The following is a 13,623-nucleotide window of genomic DNA, read 5'->3' as shown; positions in this document are numbered from 1 at the left end:
CTCTTTCGGGATAAAGGGGGTGAGTCTGCGTAGTAGGCGCAGCAGATGGTGGGATCCGCTGACTACTGACCCTATTTGTGCATCCATTGTCATGTAGGTGTCGAAAATGACAGAGACTTTTGACTTTGGTGCTAGGGGTGATAGTTTTGCCCAGAATGGGCGGGGGGGGTCCATGTTGACACAGGGTGACTTTTTCGGTTAGCGTGAAACAGGAGAAGTTCTGTTTTCGAACCGTTGAGTTTAAGATAACTGTTTGTCATCCAGTTATCTATTAGAGCAGGGGTCCTCAAACTATGGCCCGCTGGCCACATGCGGCCCGCGGAGGACATTTAACCGGCCCACCCCAATCTGACATGCACGGCAGGTTGCACAGCAGGTTGTAACACAGCGGTCCCACTGTGTCACGGAGCTCACAGTGTTAACAGTTCAGGCAGTTCAGTAACGCTGGCACGCTGTTCGGGCACGCTATGATAAATGAACCCGCCCTCCTCCTGACCTAGACTAGCTCATGTGATGGAGCCAGTGTTCTGTCAATCACAAGAGCTGGTCTAGGAGGAGGGGGGCGGGACTTTTATCACAGCGCGCCCTAACTGTTAACACTGTGGGCTTCGTGACACAGTGGGACCGTGACACAGCAGCAGTTCAGCACAGTAAGGCTGTGAGGGGCTTATGTTGGTGAGGTGAGGGGGGGCTTGCGATGGTGAAGGGGGTTGCAGTGAAGGGCTGATAAAAATGTAATGATGATGATGGTGGGGGGGGGCTTGCAGTGAGGGGCTTGCGATGGTGAGGGGGGTTGTAATGAGGGGCTGATGATGATGATGGTGAGGGGGGGGGCCTGCAATGAGGTACTTGCGATGGTGAGGGGGGTTGCAATGAGGGGCTGATAAAGATGTAATGATAATGGTGAGGGGGGGCTTGCGATGGTGAGGGGGGTTGCAATGAGGGGCTGATGATGATGGTGAGGGGGGGCTTGCGATGGTGAGGGGGGTTGCAATGAGGGGCTGATGATGTAATGATGATGGTGGGGGGGCTTGCGATAGTGAAGGGGGGCTTGCAATGAGGGGCTTGCGATGGTGAGGGGGGTTGGTGAGGGGCTTATGATGTAATGATGATGATGGGGGGGGGGGCTTGCAATGATCTTGATCGGCTTGCAATTAATGAATGGGAGGGGGGCTTGCAATGAGGGGCTTACAATGATGATGGTGAAGGGGCACTTGCAATGAGGGGCTTACAATGATGATGGTGAAGGGGGGGGGTTGCAATGATCGTGAGCAACGGAATTTGTTCATAGTTTTTTTAATAGTCCGGCCCTCTAACGGTCTGAGGGACAGTGAATCGGCCCCCTGTTTAAAAAGTTTGAGGACCCCTGTATTAGAGTAAGAGATTTCTCTAGTCCAAGAGAGTGATCTTTTTTGTTGCAGATGCGGAAATACAGTTGTGTGTTGTCTGCATAGGAGTGGTAAAGTAACTTCTGGTTACTGATGATTTCAAAGAGAGGGCGAAGATAGATATTAAACAATACGAGCGACAAGGGAGATCCCTGAGGGGCACCGCATGATACCGTACGTTTTTCAGAAGTGAAAGATCCCAGTTTCACTATTTGTGATCGGTTTTCCAAGAAGGAGGAGAACCAGGGTAAAACACCTTCAGCGACTCTGGCTACTTCAGCTAGCCTAGCCAGTAGTAGTCCGTGGTCTACAGTGTCAAAAGCCGCGCTTAGGTCCAGCAGTATCAGGAGACACGATTCTCCTTCGTCTGCGGCCTCTAGAGCAGCGCCGTTTCTGTTCCGTGACCTGGACGGAAGCCTGATTGAAACGGGTCGAGTAATTTATGGGTGTCTAAATGAAGTTGCAGCTGTTGTACAACTACTTTCTCCATTACCTTGGAGAAAACATTTAGACCTGTTATGAGCCTCCGGTTGTTTGGGGTCAAGGGTAGGTTTTTTTAGAATTGATTTTTATTGTACCTTGTTTCAGCAAGTTGGGCACCATGCCCTCCTTGAATGATTGGTTTATGAGCTGTGTGATAGCTGGTGCCAGTATATCTGCGCTTTCTTTCAGCAGTTTAGTGGGGATATCATTGGGTGCTGTGCTGTTACGCAGAGTCCCGATGATGTTTTTAGTGGCATTGATGGAAATGGGTTTTGGAGTGAATTTTGGTGATTGCGGCGGATTTATGTGGGTATTAGGTTTGTGATTTGGGAGGGGGGGAGTTGGTGACGTTTCCATTTTGCTGAATACTTTCCCGGATTTTTTCAATTTTATTAATGAAATAATCCGATAATTCTCGGGGGCGGTTAAGGGCATTTGCGATGATGTTGGAGAAATTATTTTTTTTGGCCGTGAAGATTTCTTTGTGATATTTCTTTGTTACTTTCTTGTAAATGGTGTGGTTTTTATCTGAAGAGCACCTTTTCCAAGCAGCTTCTGCTCTTCTACGCTCTTGCTTTAGCAACGTCAGCTGGTCATTAAACCAGCTGGAGTTGTTTTTCTGGATGCAAGTTTTGCGTTTTGGTGCTACCAAGTTAGCTGATTGTAGTAGCGCCTTGTTGATGGCGTCAAGTGTTTCTGTGGCTGTGTGTTTTTGTTGGGTTGTTTTTCATTTTGTTCCCTAGTGTTGTTTTGAAGAGTTTCTGAATGGAGCTTCTTCTGAGATCTAGTCCAGTGAGTTGTCACCGGTTTTGTCGTTTTTTTTGGGCTGGCGTTTTTGGTGATTGTGAATTTGATGGCATGGTGATCGGTCCATGGTTGCAGCTCATTTTCCAGGACGTCAATTTCCAAATCTTGATTGAAAATGAGATCGAGCGTATGGCCTGAGGCATGAGTGGGGCCTTGTATTAGTTGCTGCAGACCTAATCCTTCCAGATGGTCTATGCAGGCGTCGGCGACGGGGTCCAGCGAAGAGTTGGCCCAGAGGTTGAAATCCCCAAGCACCAAAAGGTGTTTGATGTTTAGGGTATATGTGGAGATGAATTCCGTCAACGACGTGAGAAGGTGCGTTTTTGGGCCTGGTGGTCTATAGCAAAGTAGAATATGGACCGTATCTTGGGGATTTGTTTGCAGCTGCAGAGTGAGGGTTTCCATGAATGGAAGCGAGTTTTGAAGGACTGGTTTGGTGATCGAGAGGTGAATCTTGTGGATCACTGCCAGGCCCCCCCCTCTTTGCCCCACTCTGTTTTGCATTTGACTGCGATAATTTGCTGGCACTAATTTTGTTAGAATGGTATTGCAGTCGGCTGTGAGCCAGCTTTCTGTGATGAAGAGGCAGTCTAGATCGTGTTGAAGGATGAAATCATAGATTTCTTGTCTGTGTTTTACTGCCGATCTTGTGTTGACCAAAGCGCATAATATGCGCTTGGGCTGGGGTACCTGCGCGTAGTTTTTGACTGTTGATCGTCTGATTCTCAACAGTCACTCATTCCTTTTTTGGGGACAGCTGGGAGTATAGAGGCAAATGGTTTTAGTTCCTGGATGGTTTCTGCAGAGTATTTTAGGTAACCCATGGTCGCAGAAAAAATGCAGGGAACTAATGTTGATTGGGGGGGTCTTTTATGGTGATGGGCAAAAGACTGTCCAAGTGAACGTCACTCATTAAGTCTTCTCTCCCCGATTGGTCCAGAGGAAGGCGAAAAACCCCAGGCGTGCTGTGCCAATCTGCAGCGACCGGGGAAAAAAATTCCTTCCTGACCCCTCAACGGGCGATCAGTGCAACCCTGGATCAATTGCCTAGGGGGGGGTATTGGGGGGGTTTATACGTACCCATGTGTTAAACTATGGGAGTTGGTTTCAGGAAAAAAAACGGGCTGGGCTGTGGAGAGGGAGTGTTTTTAAAATTGTTGGCAGCAGTAAGAATAGCCGCAGACCGGGAACTAGGCCCGAGCCGGGGGCTGGGGTGCGGGGACGCCGGAGGATATCAGGGGCAGCACGGGGGGAATCTAGGGGGTTTTAGTAGTATTAAGAGCGGGGGGAATTGGATGTGCAATCACGACAGTATCGCTAGGACTTTCCTGGATGAGTGTACTAATAATTTGGCTTCTTCATATAATTCTTGCTCACTGTGGTGCAAAAATTTGACATTTCCATCCAAAGGCTGCCAAAGAGAGACCAGGATGTATCCAAAAAAAACTATAATCTTGTTCCAAGTGCGCTAAATTGTGGCTTCATCATACAGACTGGCTCCCCAAGCAGTTGTTTACAAATTTAAGAAAGCTTGCAGGGAAATCCAATTTAAATGTCTTATTTTTTTTCTTTACAAATGCCAGTTTTGCTGCAGCAGTGCAGATGGGGTGGGCCATAGCTTTTGACCATAGGAGCTAGCCACCACTTGCGTAATACAGCATAGTGGGCTTTGAGCCTGCTGGTTCCTTAATGGGGTAAATGCTGTACATGTACTTACAGATATCTGCTCTGGCATTTTCATTGCAATTCTGTAAGATAACTGTGACCACAGTTAAGTGTTTTTGAAGAAAAGCCTGTTGCCATGATGGTAGTATACAGTATATTCATGCAAGCCAGTATCACAGGTTGTTGAAAGACATGTCAAAGGGCATGACATTGATCAAGGTTTTGGAAGCAGTGGCAGTCTTAAAATAGCACTCGCAGGCATGAAATATGCGTCAGCTGCCTTCAGCTTCTCTGTCCTGCTTTAAATGTGTAGATTTATTTAACATTTAGGAATGTGTGCCAAATTGCAACTATAAAAATGTAATGATGGTTTGCAACTTTTTTCTTGAGTTTCCAGATTACACAGAGTTCTAGATGTATATGCTAACCTGTTATTTTCAGAGGCTCTGCAGTGAACCAGGAAGACTTGTACCAGGCACTGGTCAGTGGACAGATTGCAGCTGCTGGATTAGATGTTACTACTCCTGAACCCCTGCCAACAACTCACCCATTGCTGAGTCTGAAGAATTGCGGTACGGTTTTAAAACTTTCACCAATTATTTTAAAGAGATTCATGTATTGAATTGTCACTCTGAAAATGTAAAAAAAAAAGGATAATCCTTACAGCCAGTCTGATTTTAAATGTGCTAATAGTGAATAACTTTTTTAATTCTCAATATGTGAAGAATTATATCAGATAAAATTAGGCAAATCCTCAAAATGCAAATTTTTGTTTTGTCTAAATATATCCATGTAGCTCTCTGATGCACAGAGAACTGCGCAAGTCAGGAATACAGATGGTCTTGATTAATAAACTATGCTTCTGCCTGAATACTGTATTGTTTAGGCAAAATAAAAACAAATTAAATTATGCCTAATTTGCAGATTAATTTCCTAATCCCTCAAAAAAAATCTGTCGCCAAACCATTAATTTCAACAAAATTATTTCCATAAGCTTATGTGATGTATTTTATGCATTGCATTTACATATCCATTTCCAGACTAGGCCTTTTTCTGACACTCAGTATTATTTGCTACATTACTTTAAACCCCCAAACGTATTAATATATATTGTACATCCATACAGTTAGAGCCGGTTCACACTGGGGCGATCCGACTTCCAGCGCGACTTCCAGAGGCGATTCCGACACGACTTGAATGTGAACCACAGGGCGATCTGGGGCGATTTATAAATCGCCTCCAGGACAGGGAATGTCAGAAATGGCCAATCAGAGCTACTAAGCTCTTCTGACATTCTTCTTCCTGTTTGATTTCTTCTTCCCTGTTCTCTGTGTCTAAAATGCTCTCTGTGCGTTACAATAGATCAGGGATCTATTGTTGTTGGGGGATCTGTTGTTCCTGCCAGGGATCTAGTTTTGTCAAGGATCTATTGTTGTTCTCATGTGAACTTGTGTTTCCATCAGGGATCTATTGTTGTTGGGGGATCTGTTGTTCCTGCCAGGGATCTAGTTTTGTCAAAGATCTATTGTTGTTCTCATGTGAATTTGTGTTCCGATCAGGGATCTAGTGTTGTCAAGGATCTATTGTTGTTCTCCTGTGAACTTGTGTTCCGATCAGGGATCTGTTGTTCCTGCCAGGGATCTAGTGTTGTCAAGGATCTATTGTTCTCATGTGAACTTGTGTTTCGATCAGGGATCTATTGTTGTTGGGGGATCTATTGTTCATGCTATTGAGCTAATGTTGTCAATGATCTATTGTTGTTCTCATGTGAACTAGTGTTCCGATCAGGGATCTATTGTTGTTGAGGGATCTGTTGTTCCTGCCAGGGATCTAGTTTTGTCAAGGATCTATTGTTGTTCTCATGTGAACTTGTGTTCCAATCAGGGATCTATTGTTGTTGGGGGATCTTTTGTTCATGCTATTGAGCTAATGTTGTCAATGATCTATTGTTGTTCTCATGTGAACTTGTGTTCCGATCAGGGATCTAGTGTTGTCAAGGATCTATTGTTGTTCTCATGTGAACTTGTGTTCCGATCAGGGATCTATTGTTGTTGGGGGATCTTTTGTTCATGCTATTGAGCTAATGTTGTCAATGATCTATTGTTGTTCTCATGTGAACTTGTTTTCCGATCAGGGATCTATTGTTTTTGGGGGACCTAATTGTTCCTGCCAGGGATCTAGTGTTGTCAAGGATCTATTGTTGTTATCATGTGAACTAGTGTTCCAATTAGGGATCTATTGTTGTTCTTGTCATTTGAAGTAGTGTTCCTGTTGGGGATCTACTTTTTTGGGGAATCTATGGTTCCTGTCTGCATCTACTATTGCCAGCATGGGATATACTGTTCCTACCAGGGGATCTATTGATGCCGGTAAGGGAGTTCATGCCGCCATTCTCTGTGCAAACAAGTGGCATGTATGGAACTACAACCAGCATGCCTAGGCAAGGAAAATAGACATATAATAAAAAGGTTAAACTTACTTTTGGCAGTGCGGTTGGTCTCAGACAATATGCCCCAATCCTCAAAGGTCAGGCGAGAAATGTCCAGCCAGGCATTGTCCCTCTTCATTTGGTCCTTGTAAAAGGGGTCCATCTTGTCGTAGAGGCATGGTCTCTCTTTTACCAGCCTTATAAGGGACTCATTATCCACGGCCTCTTTCCTAACTCTGGCAGCCATGCTGCAAACAGAGACAACGTACTAAGAAAGTGAAAGTAATCCGTGCCAAGAAGGTGGGAAGAAGGTGGGGGCTGCCTGGGGACAGGGGAGTACCTGGGGGCTTCTGGGTAAATTCCTCTCTGCTTCTGGCAAAATCGCCTCACTATGAACAGTGATCAGACTTGAAAGCTACTTCCATTGAAATCAATGGGTAGGAATCGCCTACAAGTCGGATTGAAGTAGTACAGGAACTTCTTTTGAAGTCGGATCGCCTTGAGTCGTGTGTATTAACACCACTCCCATTCACTTGCATTGTTTTTCTTGACAGCACGACTTGGGACGACTTGAGGCGATTTCAAGTCTGATCCCAAATCGCCCCAGTGTGAACCGGCTCTTAGGGCCATATATATTTGGAAACAGGCACAATTGTTGTTTTTTTTTTCATCTATTTACCAAACCATATTCAAGGTATTCAAGGTATACAATGGATAAAGGCTGAAAGTGCACACTCTCGGGTTTAATTTTTTTTTTTGAGTATGTACATCCAAATCGGAGGAAGGGTTTAGGAATTACAGCTCTTAAGAATAGCCACCTTTTTTTTTCAATGGGTCAAAAGTAATTGGACAATTAAATCAAAAGCGGTTTCATGGCCAGGTGTGGGCTACTCCTTCGTTATTTCTTTATCAATTAAGCAGGTAAAAGGTCTGGAGTTAATTCTAAGTGTGGTATTTGCATTTGGAATCTATTGCTGTGAATCCATGCAAGTGAAACAGGCCATTGTGAGGCTTAAAAAAATGAAAAAAATATCCATCAGATAGATAGCAGCAACATTAGGAGTGGCCAAATCAACTGTTTGTGAGGAAAAGGTGAGCTTGGAAACATAAAAAGGCCTGGACGTCCACAGAAGACAACAGTGGTGGATAATGGCAGAATCCTCTCTATGGTAAAGAAAAACCCATTCACAACATCCAGACCAGTGAAGGACACTCTCCAGGAGGTGGGCGTATCATTGTTAATGTCTACAATCAAGAGAAGACTTCAAGAGAGCAAATACAGAGGGTTCACTACAAGGTGCAAACCATTCATAAGCCTGAAGAATAGAAAAGCCAGATTACATGGCTTCCAGTGGCACTGGGTCATTGGTGTTTATTGATAATGTGACAGAAGACAGAAGCAGCCGGATGAATTCTGCAGTGTTTAGAGATATACTGTCAGCCCAAATTCTGCCAAATGCAGCAAAGTTGATTGGACAGTGCTTCACAGTACAGATGGACAATGATCCAAAACACACTGCAAAAGCAACCCAGGAGCCTTTGAAGTAAAATAAGTGGAATATTCTCCAGTGGCCGAGTCGATCGCCTGATCTCAACCCAATTGACCATGCATTTCACTTACTGAAGGCAAAACTAAAGGCAGAAAGACCCAAAAAGAACAACTAAAGATAGCTGCAGTTAGAGCCTGGCAAAGCATCAGAAAAGAGGAAACCCAGTCTTTAGTAATGTCCATGGGTTAGAGACTTCAGGCAGTCTTTGCCAGTAAAGGATTCTCAACAAAATAATGAAAATTAACATTTTATTTATGATTATATTAATTTGTCCAGTTACATTTGAGCCTTGAAAATGGGGGGACTGTGTATAAAAATGGTTGCAGTTCCTAAAATTTGTACTTTATATTTGTGTTCAACCCCCTTGAATTAAAGCTGATAGTCTGCACTTCAACTTCATTTAGATTGTTTGTTTGTTTAATTTTAATGTTATTCTAGTGGCATTACAGAGCCAAAAATATTTAAAATTGTGCCCGTGTCCAAATCTCCATGGCAAGACTTAAAAATTGCCGTTCACAGATGCTCTTCATCCAATCTGACAGAGCTTGAGCTATTTTGCAAAGAAGAATGGGCAAAAATGTCACTCTACTAGATGTGCAAAGCTGGTAGAGCCATCCCCAAAAAGACTTGAAGCTGTAATTGTAGCGAAAGGTGGTTTTACAAAGTATTGACGGGGGGGGCGAATACAAATGCATGCCACACTATTCACATTTATGTGTAAAGTTTTGAAAACCATTTATCGTTTCCTTTCTACTTCACAATTATGTGGCACTTTGTGTTGGTCCATCACATCAAATGCCACTAAAATACATGGGGAATTTCCTGTTTTATCTGTGGCCTCTTTAATCGAAAGTCCCGCTTCCTGTGATGGACAGAAGTCGTCCAATGGCAGCGCCTCCTCCAAGGCAGCCAGCATGTATTTCTTTTGTGGCCCCCGGCGCTCTGGTATTCTTTGGGGGCCACAAAAGATATAGATGTCAAAATGACCAGGCGGGCCATCCGAAACCGGAACGCGGGCTGAGATTGGCCCACGGGCTGGACTTTGGACATGCCTGGTCTAAGCACTGACAGGCTGACCCCCCACCCCTTCAACCTCTGCAGAAATGCTGGCAGCACTCATACGTCTATTTCCCAAAGACAACCTCTGGATATGACACTGAGCACGTACACTGAACTGAAAAATGTACACGGTTATACAAGCTGTACACTCACTATTTTACATTGTAGCAAAGTGTAATTTCTTCAGTGCTGTCACATGTAAAGATATAATATAGTTGCAAAAATGCGAGGTGCGTACTTACTTTTGTGAGATACTGTGTGTGTGTGTGTGTGTGTGTGTGTGTATTTTTTATATATATATAAAACGTTGCAAGTGGTTTACCGAGATTATGACTGAAGACATCAGCCATAACCCCAGTGTTGTTTTTTTTCCTTTTTTATTTTTTTTTGAGCCGGCGGCTGGCTTTCTCTTAAAAGCATTCCAAGTGGCTCATGAGCCGCTGGAACGCTTTCAGAAGGGGCAGGAGGAAATTCCCCTCCCACTGCTGTCTCTCGGGCTTACCATTTTCTCTGGCTTGCTGGAGAAATGATCCAATGGTGCAGCCGGCTGGTCACAGAGGCGATAAAAAAATCTGATTATCTTTGACTGCCTCTGTGGACTTTCAGGGCCAGAATGACGTCATAAATAACATTTAAAGGGACAGTATAATTCTTAGACAATTTTCTTAACTTTGGTAACCTATTGTTTTTCCACATGAGACTCGCATGCAAAAAACAAAACAAAAAAAAAACTATAATTTGCCCAATATTCTTATCGTGTGTACAAGGCTTAAGGACTCCTTATGGATAAGGCTGCCTTGCAGAGGTGATGACTCTCCTTGCAGAGGTGATGACCACAGGAAAGACTACTTTACAGATAAGGTCAAAAAAGGCAATATCCCTGAAAGGCTCAAAGGGCAGCTTTTGAAGAGCCAAATAACTAGGCCCAAAGATCCCTGAAACAGAATGACCAAGGCAGAGATTTGTGCCTTAACGTTAGCCAGGGCCAGATATTGGTCCAGCTCATTGCTGTCTGGACTGAGCATCTTCATCCTTACAGATCCTTTTGCCCATAGTCAGCTGGAACTTTTGCCTTCAACCTTGATCACTGCATCATTGGCTTGGCTGAACTTACTATGAGGGAAGCTGTCCACATCCCAAGTGTGGAAAATGGGGTTCTCATATGCCCCCAAAGTTTTTTTTACTGTTGTAATATGTTTTTCTCTTATGCATGCCAGGGTTACATGTACAGTTCAGAAAAAGATTAAAGTGTCACTAAACCCAGGACCTTGCATTCACTATATCTGGTTTCCCACAGTACACAGAACATGTAACTTTGTTTTAAAATCAGTAGTTAGCGTAAATCAGTAGTTAGCGTAAACTTGTGACTTCTATAAAAGCTTGTAGGAGTTTTCATTTTCCCATGATTGTCCAATGAGAATGCAGGACCTTTGACCCTCTAGCTGGACAGTGCTAATTGGCCCTGTGCTGATCACGTGCACTCTACCAAGAAATACAATGCATATGCAGCCTGTCCCCTGGCTCTGTAAATATTGGATTATTTTTTGGAGACTGTGGAAGGAGGAGATGAGAGAAGACAGGATCAAACGGCCTTTTTATACAATGCAGAGGATTAACCCCTTAGGTTCCACATCGAGTATAACAAACATGCTTTACTGCATATACAGACTGATTTTAGTGTTGTGGGTTTAGTAACACTTTAAGAGGAAGTAACTTTAGCTGAATACAAAACACTTGCACATTTATGCATGTAGTCTGTAAATTATGGTTTTGTGTACAGTTAACCATCTGAAAATGTATAATTTTCTTGGTTATAGAATTCATTCAGTGTTTCTGTTCCTGCAGTTATCTTACCACACATTGGAAGTGCCACATATAGTACAAGGAATACCATGTCTGTGCTGGCAGTAAATAATCTCCTGAGAGGCTTGGCTGGGCAAGAGATTCCAAGTGAACTTAAGCTCTGAAGACGCAAGCTGGATGCGAACATCATGCCTGTACTTTGTGCTAGATAATTCATAATTTTGTTGTTTGGTTAACCCATTGTTTTGTAGTTCTGAATAATTAAAACACAAAACAACTACAGTTGTCTGAAGAAATTGGTATATACACGATAAGTGCAGTAAAAAGGAAAACATACATTTTAACCTGAGACATAGACAGTTAGACACCACCTGCTACCCCCCAAAACTTCACTTGCAGCCTGTCACTGTGGGTTAAATAACACTACTGGCTTTTCAGTGTGATAAGGTTTAACAGATGTTAGAGAAAATCTTCCACCTTTTTGTACATCTTTGAACTTTTGATTAAAATATGTATTTGCTATGATAAGTCATAGAACCTCCATATAGATAGCATTTTGCATAGTCATTACTGTTTTCACTGGACTGTGTACCCAGTCTGACCATGCAAGCTTGATCACAATCATGTGTGCATGTGATGAGATCTAATTTCTAAGGTTGCAGTAGCCTGTAAAAGTGAAATGCACAGTAATTGTGTCGGGTAAACTTACTACTCGGTGCATGCATAAAAAAAAAATAAAAAAAACACGACAAAACTGCACAACTATAATGCAGTAAATATGACATTTTTCTTAACCACTTCAATACCCAGCCATAGTCATATGACGTCCTCGGCTTTCCGCCGCTACTGCGGACCCCCGTGGGCCCGCAGAGCGGCGATCGGGTGTGTCCCTCGGGACACAGCCGTTCCCCAATGGGGGTAATTGAGTGGTGGCGGCGGAGCCTAACATGCAGCGGCGTGCATGGCTCCCGCACGCGCCCCCGGGGGCACGCAGCACGGCGATCGGGGATCAGGGGGGCCCTCGGGACACAGCCGATCTCCAATCACGGTAATGTAGGAACGGCGGGCAGTGGCACTTTCCGGTGTAGCTTACTGGATTAGATGCAGAGCTGCACAGCAGGGTGCACGTGGACCGCGCGCACCCCCGGCGGCGCAAAATGTGGCGATCGAGGCTGAGGCTTTTCCTTTGGATACAGCTCAGCCCCGATCAGGGTAAAGAGCCAATGAAATTGGCTCTTTACTACGTGACCGGCTGTGTCCAATCACAGCCGGTCACTAAATGTAAACACAACACTGTGAGTGTGTGTAACTTACTGTTGTTGTTCTCCTCTTCTCACACAGATCCAGTGTGAGGAGGAGATCAGCTAATAGTCAGTTACACATCTGAAATGTACTACTGTGCCCAGATTTCCCCCCCCTAAATAAAGAGTACCTGTCATCGAGTACCCGCCACCTCACTAGAGTACCCGCCACCAGAGAACCTGCCACCTCACCAGTGTACTCGCCACCTGCCACCAGAGTACCCACCACCTCACCAGAGTACCTGCCACCTCCCCACCTGCCACTAGAGTACCCGCCACCTCATCAGTGTACTCACCACCTGCCACCAGTGTACTCGCCACCTCACCACCAGAGTACCCGCCACCTCACCACCAGAGTACCCGCCACCTCACCTGAGTACCTGCCACCTCACCACCAGAGTACCTGCCACCTCACCACCTGCCGCCAGAGTACCTGCCACCGGAGTACCCACCACCAGAGTACCCGCCACCTCACCACCTGCCAGAAACCAGTACCTGGTTGAGAAATGAGATGTGTCATTTATGCTTGTAGAACGCCTGACGGTGCTACTTCAATGTTGGGCCTCTGTATGTGGCCAGGCTGTGTAAGTCTCACACATGTGGTATCGCCATACTCGGGAGGAGTAGCAAAATGTATTTGGGGTGTCAGTTTTGCTATGTACATGCTATGTGTTGGAAATATCTTATAAATGTAAACTTTGTATTAAAAAAAAATGTGTTTTCATTTTTTTCCCACATATTCCAAAAACTTCTGGAAAAAAATGAACCAGTCAAAAGACTCATTATGCCTCATAGATTATATGTTGGGGTGTTGGCTTTCCAAAATGGGGTCATTTTGTGGGTGTTTCCATTGTCCTGGTGCTCCAGGGCCTTTAAAAGTGTGATAGGTTGTCATCAAACAAGATGTGCACTTTATGCTAGTAGAACGACTGGCGGTGCTACTTGGATGTTAGACCTCTATACCTGTATGTGGTCAGGTTGTGAAAGTCTCAAACGTGGTATAGCTATACTCAAGAGGAGTAGCAGAATGTATTTTGGGGTGTTATTGCAAGTATGCATGTGCTGTGTAAGAGAAATAACTTATGACAATTTTGTGAAAAAAAAATTATTTATTTTTTTAAATGTTTTTCCCCAAGAAT

The 13,623-nt window shown here is 44.2% G+C and overlaps 1 protein-coding gene across 1 annotated transcript in view; it reads left to right on the top strand.

Annotated features, from left to right (window-relative positions):
• GRHPR (glyoxylate and hydroxypyruvate reductase) overlaps positions 1 to 11,908 on the top strand; it is a 76,653-nt gene extending 64,745 nt beyond the window's left edge. The window contains exons 8-9 of the mRNA XM_040361557.1: positions 4,785 to 4,915; positions 11,226 to 11,908. Coding sequence (XP_040217491.1) covers positions 4,785 to 4,915; positions 11,226 to 11,347 — 253 coding nt within the window. The 3' untranslated portion in view covers positions 11,348 to 11,908. The remainder of the gene's footprint in view (positions 1 to 4,784; positions 4,916 to 11,225) is intronic.
• The last annotated feature ends 1,715 nt before the right edge of the window (positions 11,909 to 13,623 follow it).

This window comes from Rana temporaria, chromosome 1 (assembly GCF_905171775.1).
Source record: "Rana temporaria chromosome 1, aRanTem1.1, whole genome shotgun sequence".
Taxonomy (NCBI): domain Eukaryota; kingdom Metazoa; phylum Chordata; class Amphibia; order Anura; family Ranidae; genus Rana; species Rana temporaria.
Note: the sequence above shows the minus strand (reverse complement) of the source record. Positions and strands in the feature narration are given on the sequence as shown.